Source organism: Macaca nemestrina, chromosome 1 (assembly GCF_043159975.1).
Source record: "Macaca nemestrina isolate mMacNem1 chromosome 1, mMacNem.hap1, whole genome shotgun sequence".
Taxonomy (NCBI): Eukaryota; Metazoa; Chordata; class Mammalia; order Primates; family Cercopithecidae; genus Macaca; species Macaca nemestrina.
In genome coordinates this window covers 112,685,427-112,704,822 of record NC_092125.1, presented here as the reverse complement: position 1 = coordinate 112,704,822, position 19,396 = coordinate 112,685,427, and the positions used below count along the sequence as shown (strand labels likewise).

The 19,396-nt window shown below is 43.8% G+C and overlaps 1 protein-coding gene and 1 long non-coding RNA gene across 27 annotated transcripts in view; one reads left to right on the top strand and one right to left on the bottom strand.

Annotated features, from left to right (window-relative positions):
• LOC105479022 (myomegalin) overlaps positions 1-15,563 on the top strand; it is a 220,063-nt gene extending 204,500 nt beyond the window's left edge. For 9 of the 26 annotated variants that reach the window (XM_071069801.1, XM_071069768.1, XM_071069823.1 and 6 more), the window contains 11 exons: positions 452-571; positions 2,047-2,236; positions 2,850-2,974; positions 5,958-6,197; positions 8,231-8,347; positions 8,915-9,141; positions 11,126-11,269; positions 12,343-12,481; positions 12,784-12,830; positions 13,727-13,778; positions 14,496-14,913. In XM_071069801.1, coding sequence (XP_070925902.1) covers positions 452-571; positions 2,047-2,236; positions 2,850-2,974; positions 5,958-6,197; positions 8,231-8,347; positions 8,915-9,141; positions 11,126-11,269; positions 12,343-12,481; positions 12,784-12,830; positions 13,727-13,778; positions 14,496-14,641 — 1,547 coding nt within the window. In that variant the 3' untranslated portion in view covers positions 14,642-14,913. The other 17 variants (XM_071069792.1, XM_071069790.1, XM_071069844.1 and 14 more) reach the window with 5 other exon arrangements.
• LOC139356373 (uncharacterized) lies at positions 489-7,756 on the bottom strand. Its single transcript, XR_011608142.1, has 3 exons — positions 7,648-7,756; positions 7,166-7,322; positions 489-642 (listed from the first exon to the last, which is right to left on the bottom strand). It is a non-coding gene; the product is annotated as an uncharacterized lncRNA (long non-coding RNA).
• Positions 15,564-19,396: the final 3,833 nt, after the last annotated feature.

Here is a 19,396-nt window from a genome sequence, read left to right as displayed (position 1 = left end):
CCCCATACTTAATCTGCTTATGTACTGCCTGCTGATGTCTATGCCTTTGTTGTGTGATTGACAAGTGGTAGAGCCAGGTCTGTAAGGGTCCTCCCAACTCCCCCCGTGGCTGCTATACCAAGGTTGCCTTTCTCCTTACACTCTTCTTCCGAGCTGCTGTCACATGGAGGCCAGTCTTTCCATATGTTGTTGTCTGGCCTATACCACAGCAGCAGCTATTTAGGGAGATCAAGCCTCCTGCACCATTGCAGTTATGGCATGTGATGATGCATGCAAAGAATCCACTGAGAAGAGGCACACAGAAAACATGTATCCAGCCCCCCATGCTTCATTCTGGGTCAGGCCTTGAGTCCTTGGGGTTTTCTGCTGGGTTGGGGCAGTATCTTTGAGAGATAAAGAATGGGAAATTTTTGGAAGCTTCTGTTACCCGAATGTGTACTTTCTGGGACAGGATCCACCTCTAACTTCTGCAGTCAGGGCCTGGAGTCCATACCTCAGCTCTGCAATGAGAACAGAGTCCTCAGGGAAGAAAATCGAAGACTTCAGGCTCAACTGAGTCATGTTTCCAGAGGTACGTGGTCAAAACCCACAAACTGTGGTCACTATTAAGTTTCTTTCTTCCCTGGCCACACTAATCACCAACTGGAGAAGCAAACAGAAGAAGGTAAGGTAACAGAGCTGCTCAGATCCACCAACCCAAACTTACAGCTATTCTCAGTCTAGAGAAGGCTGCTTTCTAAGATGTTCCAACTATGGGCCCCTCAGACTCCTAGTCCCCAGGAGCGAAGAGCTCTAGGAAATCCATCATTTCTGCATAAGCCCACCTGCATATATCCAGAGTCATGAGCTATCAATCTGGATACCAGTCTGGTATCTATTCTACCTCCCTTCACTCACAACTGTTTTGGAACCAATAAAGGAGGGAGTGTGAATGCCTATCTTCCCTCTCAAGCTTCTCCGGACTTTACTGCAGCAGCATGTGTCCCTCCTGGCCCTGCTCTGCCATCCCTCTGCCTCCTCACCACATCCCTCACTCATACACTCAGGGCTCCTCTCTGGTCAGTACTCCTATGATTCCGTGCCAAGTGGCACTAGCAAATTCCCCCCAGCACTTTCCCAGCCCTAGCCAGGGGGCGCTCACAGGTGGGCATCATTTCTCGTGTGGCTGGGAGGCTGCTGACCTTGGTGTTAGTCTACTTGATCAGATCAATGTATTATTAATAACATATTGAACAGCCATAAATAGACTAAGAGTAGTGTCCAAAAGGATTAAGCCCAGAACGAAGAAATGTTTGTGGAAAAGGAAAAAGCCACCAAGAGATATTTCTAAATTAGCTACCTTAATTAATTTAATTAATTGATTTCTATGTTAGCAAGAAGAGTTAAAAGGAAAGGTCACTGCTGGGGGATGATAACAAAAGTTAACAGATAAGAAAGAAGTCAGAACTACTAAGCTACCATTGCATGCTTGGAGAGAATAGAACAGACCTCACAGGTGAGAAGACAGTAAGAAGACAGTAAGAGATTTAAACGAGTACAATTCGCCAGGCTTAGGTGAATCTTTCCCCAGAGGATTACTGAACCTGCAGCTGTATTTTCGGAGTCCCTTCAATAATCTTTGACAACTTGTGAAAATCAGAGAACTGCTGCAAGTTCCAAAAAAGAACAAATATCCCAGTTTTCAAAATAATGAAAATTATATATTCCAAAAAGAAATCTTGATGTTGATCTTTGTCAAAATTCAAGAATGGATTATTGAACAGATGGTGTGTGAGCACCTGGAAAATGGTGAGCATTAGAAACCAGAATTTCTCTAAGAGCAAGGTAGGACAGATTAAATAAGTGGAATGAAGGGTTTTGCAAAGAGAGAAATGCACCATTCTCCAGGCTGCGGGATATGTTGAGCCAGCATGCTCTTCCCAACCAACATAGGGCCTTCCTTTCCTGCTCCTTGGCTTTGTTTCAGGGTGTATGTGCTTGGGGTTATCTTTCTGCTGAGCTCTAGCCCCATCATAATAAATCAATCCTCCTGTGTTCTCTCACCAGAGCACTCCCAGGAAACAGAAAGCCTGAGGGAGGCTCTGCTGTCCTCTCGATCCCACCTTCAAGAGCTGGAAAAGGAGCTGGAGCACCAGAAGGTGGAAAGGCAGCAGCTTTTGGAAGACTTGAGGGAGAAGCAGCAAGAGGTCTTGCATTTCAGGGAGGAACGTCTTTCCCTCCAGGAAAACGACTCCAGGTAAGAGGGGACCCACTGACAGAGAAGGAAGCATTCTTCATTCTTATGTTCATTCTTACATTAGAAGATGGGATATTGGCAAGACAATTGGTGTCCTCTTTTGGAAACCTCAATGTTCCCTCTGCTATTCCTGATTTTTGTGTGTTGGGGCAGGGGGCGCTTTCAGCAGAAGAAAGGACTTCTCTGGGAATGCCTTGTCACTCCCAAGTTGAGAGAGTAAAACTCTGTTGTAGAAGTCTTCAGTATATGAGAGACATGAAAAAGAAGGGTTTCCATGCTTTCAGTTAGATATAGGACATTAGTCTCACCATCACCTAGGAAGCTTCTATACTGGCTGTGATGCTTGGTCCCAGCATAAGCCCTGTAACTGCTTGTCAGAATGCAAAGAGCAGTAAGGAGACTGCTGGTGTGTCTGTTCTGCTCTGAACTAATGTAGGTAATGGTGTGTTTTCAAGCAAAGTTACTTGACCTCCCTTAGCCTCCATTTCCACATCTGCAAAATAAAAGTGATGGTCTTCATGACCCCCTGAGTTGACATCTGGCTCTCAGCTTATTGCTTTCATGTGGCTGAGTGGCTCTGCCATCTCAGTGGGCCTTGCCTCTCCCTGGTCAGACTGCAGCACAAGCTGGTCCTCCTGCAGCAACAGTGTGAAGAGAAACAGCAGCTCTTTGAGTCCCTCCAGTCAGAGCTACAAATCTATGAAGCACTTTATGGCAATTCCAAGAAGGGGCTGAAAGGTATGTGTTCTTCTCCCCTCACCCCATGAGCATTTTGCCCTCGCATAGCATGCTAGTGAGGTCTTTCCTTTGGGAGTTGTGGAGATCATGGGAAGTGACAGAGTTCTATCTCAGAAACCCCCACCCGAGCCTGGGACTTCCAGTAGGAACTCTCATACACAAAGCTCAAGGGGACAGGTTGGTGGCATGAGCAAGATCCAGCCTGATCATTCCTAATTACTGTAAGAAAATCTAGACATTCCTATCAATGTCTAGATTATAACATTTTTAAAGCAAAAGAACTGTCCTAATGATATCATCATTTGAAAAGGCCTTTAATATTGTCGGTAATACATACTGACAACCCATTCAGCCCAATGCAGCAGGCAGTCTGCTCCCACCGTGACCCTTTCCCTAGTGACATCTGGCTTTCAGTTTATTTCATTTAATTTTCATAAGTCCTGATTTAGTTTCCTGATTTTCTAAAGAGAAGGTGAACTGGAATGTGAAGAAATACAGCGGCTTACCAGGCTGGGTGAATAGCTTAAGTACAAAGTCGTGGTGAGTGTTGAGTCAGTGGGGACCAGCCTGCCCACAGGAAAAAATTAAGAGACACGAAAACAAAAAAACCTTATAGAAATACCACTAATAGGACCTAAATTTCACTCCTGGACTTAAATAATAAGGACATTTATTGAAGACTTTGCTGCCTGCTGAAATAATAATCTAATATTTGAGAATTTTGATATATTTCTTCATTCTTTTTTAAATGGAGAAGGGTACTTAAAACATAATAAGTCACAGCAGGCTGAACAGAGGACTGACATCAATGTCATGAAATTTAGCAAAGATAAAAAGCAAAATCCTGAGCTCGATGAAAAATATCAGTGATAGAAATATAGGATGAGGGTAGAAATATAGGACAGGCAGCAGTTCGTGGACTTGAGGGTTTGGGGTTTGGTAGAAACATGTTCACACAACTAAGGCGTAGGCCAAAGTTTGCTAGAAATGCCAGCTCAAACTGACATTACAGTAGTGTAAGTGTGATGTTCACCTGTGGAGGCCATGTCTAAAATATTGTTAGATTAAGAGGCACCATCTTTGAAAAGGGCATTGACACACTAAGGAACATAATGAAGACAGGGCGCACAATGGTGTGGACCAGAAATCTCCAACTGGTCAAAGAAACTAAAGAAATTTAGGCTTGCAAAAGATCTTCAGGACATGAGAACTGGCTTCGGGTATTTGAAGAACTGTCGGGTGAAAAAAACTCATGTATATTTTATGTCCCTTCAGAGGGCTAGACAAAGGGTGAAGGGCAGTGGAATTTAGATTCGAATTATCATAAATCCTGATTTAGTTTCCTGATTTTCGAAAGAGAAGGTGAACTGGAACTTGAAGAAATACAGGGGGCTCACCAGGCTGGGAGAATAGCTTAAGTACAAAGTCATGGTGAGTGTTGGGTCAGTGGGACCAGCCTGCCCACAGGAGAAACTTCGGGTTGGGGGCGTGAGAAGTCAGGATGGAGGAGCAGAGTCCCCAAATCTTGAAAGCTCACAGGTCAGGGTGAAAGTTGACATTCTGTATAGTAGATAATTAAACTAAGTCTGTTCTTTTTCAAAGAAGATAAGCATATAATGAAAACAGAACTTTAAGATGCTAAGCCTCAGGGGATGTCCTGGAGTTGGGAGACATTAGAATCTGGGAAACCTATTGGATGGGTCTAGCGCTATTCTGGCACATTAAGAGATGACAGTCTAATATAAGGTGCTACTGGGAAAATGAAAGGGTATAGACAGATTTAAAAACATCTCTTTAAAAAATAAGCAAAATTTAGTGAGAAGTTGGATTGAGGAAGAGAGAGAGGAACATCATAAAACTTTGGGCAAAATTCAAGAGTAGATTATTTACCAAAGTCTCTAAAACTACTTCATCCTGAGCTACCTTTCCTTTCATGCTTTTCTCCCTGCTTTTTAGGACTCGTTTCAAAGCTGCAACCACTGAAGCTCCATAATCTCTTCTCTGTAATTTCAAAATTCAGTAAGATCTCCAAATTAAAAATTTTCAAATACTCATTTAGTGACAAAATCTAGATGAACTGACAAGAGGATATTCCTGAGTATTTATCTACTTAGAATATTCACATAGCTGATTACAGAAATAGTTATATGTTTGATTAAGGATTGTGGCTCACCTGCAACTGGGTACATGTTATATATGATATATGCACCCTGTTACCTTGCTAAAAACTAAAACAAATTTTACCTTTCAAAATATATTTGGCATTAAGGTTTTCAGATAAGGGATTGTGGCCTTGTAGAATATTTCTTAGATCTCTTCATCCCCATTACAAAGAAATAGACGTGTAGTGAATGGAGGTAAATATACATATATATATTTTTATATATGTGTGTGTATATATATGGGTATATATGTGTGTACATATATGTACATGTATATATGTATATACATACACCTATATAGTATGTATATACATACACAACATATATACACACTATAAGTAGGCATATATATGTACACATACATACACACACACACACACATATATATATATATAGAGAGAGAGAGAGAGAGAAATTGAAAAACTCAGTTATAATCCCTGGTCTAAGGTCCCCAACTCACATTCTCACACGCTACCAAAAGACCTCCTTCTCGTCTTTCATTTTTGAGAGTGAAGACTGTCAAATCTCTTTCTCCCTCATCTGCTACCCTTCTCTAGCTCAATTATCCTCATCTGTCAGTCAAATGCTGTTTAGGTGCATGTGTGTAACTTAAACCACAGGGAAGTTTCAAACTGGATGTGTGCCAGCTCAGTGCCATCCCCAGGCCATACACAGAAATGGTGACATCTCTATCATAGATGGGTTGCATGAGACTCAGATGATAGTGGGATCCTTGGCAGAAAAGAATGTCACAGAGGAGGGTTCTGACAAGTGCTTGGAAATACTTGGGTCAATGTTACCAGACTCCTCTTCTCTCTTAGCTTACAGCGTGGATGCCTGTCACCAAATCCCTTTGAGCAGTGACCTGAGCCACCTGGTGGCAGAGGTACGAGCTCTGAGAGGGCAGCTGGAGCAGAGCATTCAGGGGAACAATTGTCTGCGACTGCAGCTGCAACAGCAGCTGGATAGCGGTGCTGGCAAAGGCAGCCTCAGCCCCTCCTCCGTTAACCAGAACTTCCCAGCCAGCGTTGACCCTGGAAACAAGCAGCTGCTCCTCCAAGGTAGGAAGGAAAAGGGACTTAGAAAGCCCTCGGCCAGTGGGGAGATCACCAGGATGTCTGTGGCAGAAGGTGCAATCTGCCTGGTCCATGCTCCTTGGGGTCAGGTTGAAATCAGAGATGTTCAAGTCTAGCAGCCTGAGTGAAGCATGGGATTTAGGTCAGACCAGGCTCCAGATTCTGAGTTTACCGCTTTACAGGTTGTTTGATTTGGACAGGGTGTTTAAAGTCTCAGACGTTTAAGCCTTAGTTTCCTCATATTTAAGATGAGGATAATAATAATATATACCTTATATGATTTTGAGCATTAAATGAAATCATTTACAAGTGATTGGCAACTAAGAATTACTCAGTAATTAGCAGCTGTGTATATGTTCGTATCGTTTTCTTGGATTTGCTTAGTGCTTTAGTATTAGCCAACCGTTTTCACATATAGAATTTCACCTGAAGTAAAGCAGGTTTTGCTCTCTCTGTATTTCACATAAGAAAACTTAGGTCTTGAGATATTAACAGACAAGCAAGTGTTTAGAGAAGTTATAGACAAAGCCAGGATCAGAACCAGGTGTTGTGATTTTCAGTCTGTGTTCCTTCCAGCTCATGGTGCCCTGTCTCCATATTGCCGACCTTCCCAGATTCTCTAGTCCCCCTTTCCATCACAGGTGGGGAACTCAGTGTGTGGCAAAATGTTCCTGCCCCTAAGGAAACAGGGCTCTGGGGAAGTCCTGGGTGGTGGGTGATTTATTTCGGGTAGCCATCATTCGCTTTCTCTACCCCACCTCTTGCCTGCCTTTTCAGATAGGTGTGTTTGACCAGGTCCCCCTTCTCTTCTCAACATCCCCCATCAATCTCACTTCTCCCAGTTTTCATTGAAATGTCAGTGGTGTCCCCCTAGTCTCTTAAATCATTCAATTTCTACTTCCTCTGTCCTTTTTTCCTTTTAATACACCATTTAGCACACCATCTCCACTCACCTCCATGTCCACACCTTCAATTTCATTCAAATCAGGAGCCACTTCTGTTCAGTTTCTCTAAAGCTGAGCTTTCAAACTCTCCTGCCAGCTATTTCTGGGTCATGTGAATCTTTATGTTTCTCTGGTTCTTGTAGATGCTCCTTTATCTGACAGTAACCTTATTTGTCAAATAAAGGTGACAATAACATGATTATGCTGTTTTGGCAATTCAATTAAAAAAACACATGTAGGCTGCCAAGCAAACCGCCTGGCCGCCAGGAACTTCTCAGCTAACGTTAGGTGGACGCCTTGCCCTCCTCTGGGCTGCCCTGATGGTTGTGGTGTTCAGTTATGTCTCCAACTCTTCCTTCTAACCAGGCCTTCCCCTCTCACTGGCTTCCCACACAGCAGCCAAGACTCAGCCCCACTGGTGCCGTCCCTGCCCCGCTTTCTCCAGCACCCCCGAGGCCTGAGCTGGAAAACAGGCACTGGGCCACACTTGCCTGAGCAGGACCTTTTCTACCTTGTGATATTATCCAATTCCTCCACCATAGGGTTACTTTTTAGTCTCCAGCAAGACAATGTTAACCCACCAAGCCTTCTGTCTCCGTTCTTCTCATACAAGTCAACTTTTTCGGTATTATTAGCTCATCAGAATGATGACTAGAATGTTGAGTTTAGTCCCCCATGAATCCATTCATTCCTTGGTTCCTTGATTCTACATTTTAATATGTACGATGTATATTTATACATATTACATTTAGTTACAGGGCATCGTATTAGATACCACACACAAATTATACTCAACACTCGGTTTATAAAAATACACCTAATAATTTTTCAAACTAGAGGTTTCTTTCTCATGGAACACCCCTCAGTCAAAGGAATATCTTTTTGTTCTGAAGAATGGAAACATTCTGAACTCAGTGACTCACTGGCTTTTGCTTTTGCTTGTGGGGTATGGATAATTCTGTAAGAGGAGAGTCCTGCCACCTTAGACCTCAGTGGGGACGGTTAGGTGTGCATGTGCTTCATGTGCTGTGTGTTCCAGGGCTCCTGAAAACTGTGGTTGCCTTTACCCCCTAGATTCAGCTGTGTCCCCTCCAGTCCGGGATGTTGTGATGAATTCCCCAGCTCTGGTCCTCCCCAGCTCTGCTTCCTCTACTCCTGGCTCAGAAACGGCCATAATCCACAGAAAAAATGGTAAATATGGCAACTAAAGGGCCCAGGGACTGATGATGGAAAGTGATTAATGCAAATAATCTTTTGTTGTCTCTAAACATATTATCTGTATTTACAGAGTTTTCTCTGCGTGCCCCGAGGCCTTTAGCCCTACTCACTGCACCTTCTGTGGCTGCCTTTCTTGCCATTGTTCATCCTCCTGTAGTTTTCCTACTGCTGTTTATGCTTCATTGCACCATAATCTCTCCATTCTTGAAAATGTTCTCTGTATCCAGCTTGATTTCCTTGTCTGTGTCTTCTCTACCCAGAAACTTATTATTTATTATGATTTGTCCTATTTCATTGGCCAATAAGAAAAAATTGTCCCCTGGCAAATTTATCATTAAGAGATGATGTAAGAAAAATTATAAAAATATAGAAGCCAGAAGATCTCTATGGTCTTTGCCCCACCCTTGTACATTCCAAGGCTTCCTTTCTTGTTCCCAGCCTCTTCCTTTTCTTGTCTCCTACCTCTTCTGAGTTGGAGCAAACCTAGGATATCATTATGAATAACAGAGGATTCTGTTGTGTTGTTATTTTCTTTTCCAGGCTTGGGTTTGGATACTTCTCCAGTAATGAAGACCCCTCCCAAGTTGGAGGGTGATGCTACTGATGGCTCCTTTGCCAATAAGTATGGCCGCCATGTCATTGGCCACATTGATGACTACAGTGCCCTGAGACAGCAGATTGTGGAGGGCAAGCTGCTGGTCAAAAAGATAGTGTCTCTTGTGAGGTCAGCGTGCAGCTTCCCTGGCCTTGAAGCCCAAGGCACAGAGGTAATCACACCTGTAGCTTTAGATGCACTGTTTCCTTGTGCCCTTTCTTCCTTTGATGGTAACTCCTTCTCCCACCATTTTTGTTTTTGTTTTTGTTTTTCGTGCTTTGCATCTCTCAACAGCTGAGGCTTCCTCTTCCATGTATAGCAGCCAGGCTCTGTCTTCTCTGTCTCCTATTTTCACTGTCAGTTCTGCTCTTTTCTAGATGTAGCTGACTGGATATTTCCCCTCAGCCCCACAGAAACACGTGGCATTGCCTAGCAGCCTTTGGGAGCTTTTTTTTTTTTCCTCTTTTCTTGTTTTTATTATTATACCTTAAGTTCTAGGGTACATATGCACAATATGCAGGTTTGTTACATATGTATACATGTGCCATGTTGGTGTGCTGCACCCATTAACTCGTCATTTACATTAGGTATATCTCCTAATGCTATCCCTCTCCTCTGCCCCCTCCCCACAATAGGACCTGGTGTGTGATGTTCCCCTTCCTGTGTCCAAGTGATCTCATTGTCAAGTTCCCACCTATGAGTGAGAACATGCAGTGTTTGGTTTTCTGTTCTTGCGATAGTTTGCTGAGAATGATGGTTTCCAGCTGCATCCATGTCTCTACAAAGGACACGAACTCATCCTTTTTTATGGCTGCATAGTATTCCATGGTGTATATGTGCCACATTTTCTTAATCCAGTCTGTCACTGATGGACATTTGGGTTGATTCCAAGTCTTTGCTATTGTGAATAGTGCCACAATAAACATACATGTGCATGTGTGTTTATAGCAGCATGATTTATAATCCTTTGGGTATATCCCCAGTAATGGGATGGCTGGGTCAAATGGTATTTCTAGTTCTAGATCCTTGAGGAATCACCACACTGTTTTCCATAATGGTTGAACTATTTTACAGTCCCACCAACAGTGTAAAAGTGTTCCTATTTCTCCACATCCTCTCCAGCACCTGTTGTTTCCTGACTTTTTAATGATTGCCATTCTAACTGGTGTGAGATGGTATCTCATTGTGGTTTTGATTTGCATTTCTCTGATGGCCAGTGATGATGAGCATTTTTTCACGTGTCTGTTGGCTGCATAACTGTCTTCTTTTGAGAAGTGTCTGTTCATATCCTTTGCCCACTTTTTGATGGGGTTGTTTGTTTTTTTCTTGTAAATTTGAGTTCTTTGTAGGTTCTGGATATTAGCCCTTTGTTAAATGAGTAGATTGCAAAGATTTTCTCCCATTCTGTAGTTTGCCTGTTCACTCTGATGGTGGTTTCCTTTGCTGTGCAGAAGCTCTTGAGTTTAATTAGATCCCATTTGTCAATTTTGGCTTTTCTTGCCATTGCTTTATGCAGGCACATGACCATCTGTGGGCAGAGTTGACACAATGGGGTGGACAGAAACTGAAGGATTTGCAGGTGTATGGCCCCCACATGTGGAAGGGGTGAGAAGCCTGGCAGCCATGGCATTTCCTTGTGCAGACTGCATAGAGGGAGGGAAGGCAGTCAGCAAAGCTTCTCAGAGCGCCTTGCCAGTGAGAGAGACCAGGCACCAGGGCTGTGCTGTCTGAGCTGCTGGAGACCCATGGATGCGTAGGGACAGCCCTGCCTCCACGGAACCCCACACTAGAGGGCAAGACACACACACAAGTAGATCAGCACAGTAAGGGGCTACAGACACAGCATGAGAAGCCATCCTCTGTGCTGTGAGGCCGCCAATGCAAACGTGGTCATTTATCTCAGGCAAGGAAGGTAACAGGTTCATAGAGGACACAGCAAGGGGGGTGAGTTTTGAAAGCCTTGTGGGTTCTGCAGGTGGAGGGAGGCATACCTGGTAAAGGGACCAGCACCTTAGTTCTGAGAGCTGCAAATGGTTGTGCGAGGGCTTCACAGTTCAAGCAGGCCCATGTTCTGTGCCTCACTCACAAAGGAAGCGGGAGCCCATGCAGGGGGAAGAAAGTAATCTCTCCGCTCCTGTGGTGTTACCTTTCCCCAGGTGATGGGCAGCAAAGGCATACATGAGCTTCGGAGAAGCACTACTGCCCTGCACCATGCCCTAGAGGAGTCGGCTTCCCTCCTCACCGTGTTCTGGAGAGCGGCCCTGCCAAGCACCCACATCCCTGTGCTGCCTGGCAAAGTGGTAAGATGCCAGTGTCCCTTCTTGGTTTGAACCCAGTTTTCCTGCCCTCCAATACTGTTCTGTCTCTTCAGTGTCACAGCTTTTCCAGAAAATCGGGAGCCACATAGTGAATTGGGATAGGACCTTAGAGGAGTGTCCCTGGAGGGACATCTCTGACCCATGGTGGCTGCTTTCATTGCAGCTGTAAATACATCCCATTCCCCACCAACCCCCTGGCCCCTGGATAAAAAATCAAAGAAGAAGAGGAAGGGGTGTGGAGAAGGCGGAGACATCATAACCCTGGCAATCCATAAAGGTTCAGTTTCTTTACCTCTCTGCAGTTTGGCTGAGCTGAAATTCAGTTAAAGCTTCAGCACCCACCTCCCACCCCTCAGGTCCCATGGTCACATGATCACAGAATGCCCCCATGAGACTGAGCCTTTTCAGCCGCTGCCTGGAATTCCAGCATATCACTTCAGCTGGCATCTCTGGACCAGGCCTGGGGAAAGTCAGCCACTCCTCAGGATCTGCTCAGAGCTCAGGCTAACTCTGATTGGCAGACCCTCGAGGAGACAGGTTTCAGGATTCCCTCCCCAGGGATCCCAGCTCCAGATCAATGTCACCAACACCTTTGGGATCCAGCTAGGCTCATTCCAGGGAGACGGTGTTTTGCCATCTCCATATTGGCACAAATATTTACAAACTTGCAAACTTTCCTGAGTCCAGATCTCTCTCCCGAATGTATCATTTCTGAACTTGCCTGTGAAGGGAGTGACAGAACTGATATCAGGACTAAAGCAAGGTCCTCTTCAGAGTTGGGAGTTTTATTCCAGCCTGAAGTGACATTCTCTTAAGCTACAGGTGTGTGGGCCTGTGCTAGTCTACATGGGGAATTCCAGAGTCTCAATATTCCTACCTAATGGCCTCATCCTAAACTGTCCTCAGCTGGAGGTATCTGAGGCTGTGAAGGAGGAAATCCAGTTCAGGAGGGTGGAGAAGATTGTAGAATCCTTCTTGGAATTGGAAAGAGCCACAAAGCACAGGGTGCTTTGGTCCTTCTGCCTGTTCAGTAAGAGTCTGTTCCTCTTATCCAGGGAGAATCAACAGAAAGGGAACTTCTGGAACTGAGAACCCAAGTATCCAAACAGGAGCGGCTCCTTCAGAGCACAGCTGAGCGTCTGAAGACCGCGAACCAGCAGAAGGAGAGCATGGAGCAGTTCATCGTCAGCCAGCGTAGGTTCCCTGAGAGGGAATGGGGGAAGAAACGGGCAGTCTTCCCGATGCCCCACTTGTGCTGCAGAGGAGCAGTGACCGGGGGGCTTGGAGATGTTGGGAGTGGAGACTGATTTGATGTCCCCAAACCTCCTGTGCCACGAGCAATTGTGGATGAAGAGGGAGGGGAGGACAGGGTGGATAGAAGGAGACTCCAAGCCGAATGGCCAGAAAGAAATAAATGCTTTAGAATTCTCAGCTAAGCAAGTAGGGTTAATTTCTGCTGTGGATTTCTACTCTGTGGTGCTCTTTTGTTGTTTCAGTAACCAGAACACACGATGTTTTAAAGAAGGCAAGGACTAACTTAGAGGTAAGAAAACTACGGCACCAATCAGAGGCACCAAGCCTGTCCCCAACCCATCACCATCCATTAGCAGATCTTGTAGGTGACCTTGGCCTGCTTTGGCCTTCCAAGAGAAGATTTGGGTCCGCTTGCAACATCACAGGTCCTCAGTGAGAGTCCTGCTAGTTTCTGTTCCCATCACCCTCCCACCCCGTCAGCTCCTGCCCGTGTATCTTGGTTCACTCTCACATTGTCATCATCTCTCCTTTTAACTCCAACTTTTCTTCTTTGATGCCGAGTCAGGAGACGAGAAATGCAGTTCAGCTGACTCTTGAAGTCATTAGACATTCGGGAGTCTGCCTCAGAATGAGCTTTTGATAGAGGGATCTTGAGGCCAGTTATGTGTTCTACTCTTCATGAAAAAATAAAAGGAATTTGCAACCTAGTCAACTGATTTCACTGCACACTCCTGGGTTAAGAACAGCAATTTGATTTTGCTGTATCTTTAAGCAACATGACAAAAGAGATCTGTTGGGTCTCATTCGTCTAAAAGAGAATTTGTTAGTGAATAACAACTGAACCTTCAGGGGAAAAATATTACAAGTGTACCAGACATTATCTATGTTTACTTAAAACACTAAGTGTTAATCATTCCCTAGGAAGTGCTTTGAAGAAAAACTTGAGGTATATGAAATGGTTTAAAAATCAGAAACTAAACCTGGACTTCAAAGCTTTGCCATAAGCAATTGAGCACATTCCTAGAAATGTTTCTAAACTGTAACCTGAGAGAATGTTGATCTCCACAGTGTGAAAATGGCTTGGGCCAGTTTAACTTGCTCTTTTTTTTTTTTAATTTTTTTATTTTTTCACTAATTCCCTTTTGTTTTTCTCTGATAATTCTTCTCTTTTCTGAGCCTCTTTAGAGCAGCACTTACAGGATTGCCTCTGTAAAGCCTTATTCCTGTCCCGGAAAAGGTAACCCAAAAGTCTCTAGTATCCACTAAAAGGTAACCCAAAAGTCTCTAGTATCCACTGGCTTTCTCCAGTGTGGAAGCTTTCCCCTCCACCTCCCATAGATCACTGGAAAGGACCCGAGGCCTCAGTTCTAATCCCTGGCTTATCACTAACTGGCCTGTGGCTTCAGCTTGTCCCTTAGTCTCTGTGAGACTGCTGCACCCTCATCTGTCAAAGATGGAACTGGACTTAGTTGAGCTTTGAGGTCCTTGTGGACTTGGTCCCTCCACACCCTCATTATGGGGACTGGACATAAACTTAACAGAGGACATCCCCACAAAATGTCCTCTTCTTCCTACAACAGGCTGTTTCTATATGTGCATGTTTCACGCTAAGCACTTCTTTCTCGGGTGGAGATGGCAAAGGCCTCTTTCTGCTGAGACAAAGTGATTTGGAGAGTCACCTGGCCCCTAAAGAGGCAGTGGTAGGATCCAGCCGCCCAGTGTGCAGTGAATTGGAGCAGGGATCTCAGCACACAGGGAGGTGGGGAGGCTCCCCGTAACCTCGGGCACCGGTTGCTTCTCCAGACTGCAGCGCATGCTCTTAGCTCATCCTCTTAACTGGCTCTCATCGTGCTCATGACTTTGGTCACCCTGTAGCTCTCACTGCAGCTTCAGGTAGCCATCAGTAGGGCCTGGCAATATACACTGATTTGGATTGTTTTATTTTTGTCTGCAGGTGAAATCCCTAAGGGCTCTGTCATGTACTCCAGTCTTGTGACCCTTGCCTTCCAGGCACCATGCAAGAAGCGCAGCCACCAGAAGTCCTTAAAACAGCAGGAAAGGTGGGCCTGTCCCCCTTTTGTGCAGCTACCTATCTGCTGAGGAGCATCTGGGCCTCGTTCCTCCAAGTCCACCGGAGGGTCCAGAAGAGGGAGTCAGAGGTGTATCCTGGTGGAGCTGGGAGAAAGCCAGAAAGCCTTTCTGAGAGCTATGGAATACCGTTAGCCAAGGTCCACCTGGCCCAGCACTAAGCAGAAGATGCGTAGTTTGCATAGAAGGTTTCGTGGTACTGCTTCTCAACAGCCCCAGCAGCTTGGGAACTAGCAACAGCACATTTCTTGCCTCATCAGCTGTCCTGAGATGGAAAGTTCAGTGGATATAGGACCCTGATTCTGATGAATGGGGCACGTGGTCCCAATGCTGGAGCTCCTCTGGCAGGTTCTAAAAGCACACTACTGAGCAGCGGTGCCCTGCCGGACACTGCTGGCACTCAGTGAGCACTACTCACAGATCCACACCTGACCCTGTTGGGTCAAGTCAGGCTGGGCTTTGGTCTGACTGTAGCACCTGCATTCTTTGAGTTCACATCATGAATGTGGTGACTTCCCAGATATCATCTCAGGCTTAACCTAGCACATCCGATTTCTTTTCTTCTATGATATCCAAATTGGACTGACCTCATTTCAAATATGCTGTCCCATTTTGTCATCCTATCTTACCTCGGGGAAATTGGGAACTGATGGCCAGACCAATTCTGTTGAAATTCTTGCATAGAGCAAACCTGTGCTCATTTTTAAGTGGCATGGGAGAGGCCCCCAGCCTCATAGAGCCTAGTCTGTGTCTTCACAGTGCTGGTAGAATATGTGTGTGTGTATAAATGTATGATATAGATTTATATATGTTGCTATCGCCATATATTGAAGGCCAACATAACCGGTGGACAGGGTGGGTGACAGAAAATGAAAGTCTTTTTGGTGATTATTAAAGCAAAATGTGTATAAAGAAATAAATAGTTTTTCTTTCACTGCTTTGTTTCCCATTTCTGCCCCAATCCCTTGACAGTATAAGGAACTGGAAAGGGAGAATGGGAAAGACAAACTGTGTTGAGGAAGTGCACAGTCTAACGCCCGAACTCTAACTTTAAAAGATTAAGGTTTTCCTTCTTTGTCATTTTGTAAGAATCCCGTCTGAAAATATGAAAGAATGCTTCTTAAACTTGGTGTGCCTTAGAAGCAGCTGTGGAGATTATACGAGCTACCTGCTGGTCTCCAATCCCAGGAGATTTAGTTGGTGTGAGCCCTAGAATCTGCATTTTTTAATATAAGCACCCCAGGTGATTCCATTACATGTGGGCTGCAGATCACAGTTTAAAAAAAACAGTGTTCTATAACATTGAATCAAAACTAAAACTAAGTTTAAGAACCTTGAATCAAAAAGCATGTCATTCCATAAACATGGATATAAAAATTTTAAAATATTCCCTGGGAAAAGTTCTTAGCTACATGCTTTTGATCCCCAAGATTAAAATAAAGCTATCACTTCACAATTATTTACTAGACACATTTAAAAAATAAATAGGTAGAAGGTGGAGAAAGATGGTAGAATAGAATTCTCCAGAAATGGTCTCCCTGAAGGAACATCAAATTGAACAACTGTCTATGCAAGAAAACACTTTCACAAGAGCTAACCAGGTGAGAGATCACAGCACCTGCTTTTAACATGAAAACAAGGAAAGATGATTGAAGAAGGGAGGAAGGACAGTCTTGCATTGCCTATGCCACCTCTGCCCCAGCCACAGGAAAGCATCTCCAAGAGAGAATCTAATGGGTTGGGGACAAGGGGGAAAGTGTGGGACTTTATATTGAAACTTAGTACCAGTCTTGCCATAGTGACACACAGTACTGGACAGAACCCCACAGCACTTGATTCCAGGCTAGTGCCCACAAAAGAAGCATTTAGACCCACCCTGGGCCACAAGGGAATCAGCTGCCCCAGCAGGAAGAACCTACCAAGGTTCTGGCCGGCTTTATTACCGGAAATTTACTGGGCTTCAAATAAAATTCAGTGGCAGGCAGGCTGTAATGACTGCAGTCCTTGGGCAAGCCCTGATGCTTCATAGATCTGGAAGACCCTGGACTTGAGGTGTGAGCCAGTATGACAACAGAGCTGCAGCAGCTATGGGAATGCCTGTATCACCGCTCCCCACACTCCAGGCAGTACAGCCTGAAGACAGATTCCTTTTGCTTGGGGTAAAGAAAGGGAAGTAAGCTAGGGGCTTTACCTGGGAATGCAGAGAATAATCCACGATCTCCCCCAAGTCTACAGGGCTGGGGACCCAGGAATCTGTAAGAATTGCAGTGTACCTGGGCCTAGGGTGCCCTGTAGTACAAACATGGCTGCAGTGATCACTGGCTTAGGGAACTCATCAGCCTACTTTGAATTCTTGGAAGGTCCTCTGAAGGGCTGGTACAAACAAGACCTGACTGCAAAGGCTGAAATAAATACCTCATCCTTGAATGCCCAGATATTGACAAACATTGACAGTATCAATAACATTGAAGTCAATATGACCTCAACAAATGGAGCAAGTAAGGCACCCAGTGACCAACCCTGGAGAGATGGAGATGTGTAACCTCTCAGGGAATTCAGAATAGCTATTTTGAGAAAGCTCAATGAACTTCAAGAAAACACAGAGAAACAACTCAGAAATATATCAGAAATTTAACAAGATTACTGAAGTAAGAGAAAAAAATCATATCCTGGAGCTGGAAAATGCATTAGCGGGTCTCAGTAGAATTGATCAAGCATAATGAGCATGCAAAAAAGTTATTTGAAAATACAGTCAGAGCAGAAAAAAGAAAAGAAGAATAAGAAGGAACACAGAATGCTTAAGAGATCTAGAAGAGGGCCTCAAAAGAGAAAATCAAAGATTCATTGGCTCAAAGAGGGGGTTGAGGAGGAGCAAAGAGTAGAACGCTTATTCAAAGAAATAATTTTTTTTTTTTTTTTAGTACTTTTAAGTTCTAGGGTATATGTGTATAACCTGCAATTTTGTTAGACAGGTATACATGTGCCATGTTGTTTTGCTGGACCCATCAACTCATCATTTACATTAGGTATTTCTCCTAACGCTATCCCTCCCTCAGCCCCCAGCCCCACAACAGGCCCTGGTGTGTAATGTTCCCCTCTCGGTGTCCATGTGTTCTCATTGGTCAACTCTCACTTAAGAGTGAGAACATACGGAGTTTGGTTTTCTGTCCTTGTGATATTTTGCTGAGAATCATGGTTTCTAGCTTTATCCATGTCGCTGCAAAGGACATGAACTCATCCTTTTTTATGACTGCATAGTATTCCTTGGTGTGTATGTGCCACATTTTCTTTATCTAGTCTATTATTGATGGACATTTGGGTTAGTTCCAAGTCTTTGCTATTGTGAATAGTGCCGCAATAAACATAGGTGTGCATGTGTCTTTATAGTAGCATGATTTATAATCCTTTGGGCATATACCCAGTAATGAGATTGCTGGGTCAAATGATATTTCTAGTTCTGGATCCTTGAGGAATTGCCACACTGTCTTCCACAATGGTTGAACTCATTTATTCTCCCATCAACAGTGTAAAAGTGTTCCTATTTCTCCACATCATCTCCAGCATCTGTTGTTTGCTGACTTTTTAATGATCATCATTCTAACTGGCGTGAGTGGTATCTCATTGTGGTTTTGATTTGCATTTCTCTGATGACCAGTGATGATGAGCATGTTTTCATATGTCTGTTAGCTGCATAAATGTCTTCTTTTGAGAAGTGTCTGTTCATATCCTTTGCCCACTTTTTGATGGGGTTGTTTTTTCTTGTAAATTTGTTGAAGTTCTTTATGATTCTGGATATTAACCCTTTGTCAGATGAACAGATTGCAAAAATTTTCTCCCATTCTGTAGTTTGCCTGTTCACTCTGATGATAGTTTCTTTTGCTGTGCAGAAGCTCTTTAGTTTAATTAGATCCCATTTGTGTATTTTGGCTTTTGTTGCCATTGCTTTTGGTGTTTTAATCATGAAGTCTTTTCCCATGCCTATGTCCTGAATGGTATTGCCTAGGTTTTTTTCTAGGGTTTTTATGGTGTTATGTCTTATATTTAAGTCTTTAATCCATCTTGAGTTAATTTTTGTGTAAGATGTAAGGAATGGATCCAGTTTCAGCTTTCTACATATAGTGAGCCAATTTTCCCAGGACCATTTATTAAATAGGGAATGCTTTCCCTATTGGTTGTTTTTGTCAGGTTTGACAAAGATCAGATGGTTGTAGATGTGTGGTGTTATTTCTGAGGCCTCTGTTCTGTTCATTGGTCTATATCTGTGTTTTGGTATGAGTACCATGCTGTTTTGGTTACTGTAGCCTTCTAGTATAGTTTGAAGTCAGGTAGCATGATGCCTCCAGCTTTTTTTCTTTTGTTTAGGATTGTCTTGGTTATGCAGGATCTTTTTTGGTTCCATATGAAGTTTAAAGTAGTTTTTTCCAATTATGTGAAGAAAGTCAGTGGTAGCTTGATGGGGATACCATTGAATCTATAAATTACCTTGGGTAGTATGGCCATTTTCACAATAATGATTCTTCTTATCCATGAGCATGGAATGTTCTTCCATTTGTTTGTGTCCTCTTTTATTTTATTGAGCGGTGGTTTGTAGTTCTCCTTGAAGAGGTCCTTCACATCCTTTGTAAGTTGGATTCCTAGATATTTTATTCTCTTTGTAGTAATTGTGAATGGGAGTTCACTCATGATTTGGCTCTCTGTTTGTCTGTTCTTGGTGTATAGGAATGCTTGTAATTTTTGCACATTGATTTTGTATCCTGAGATTTTGCT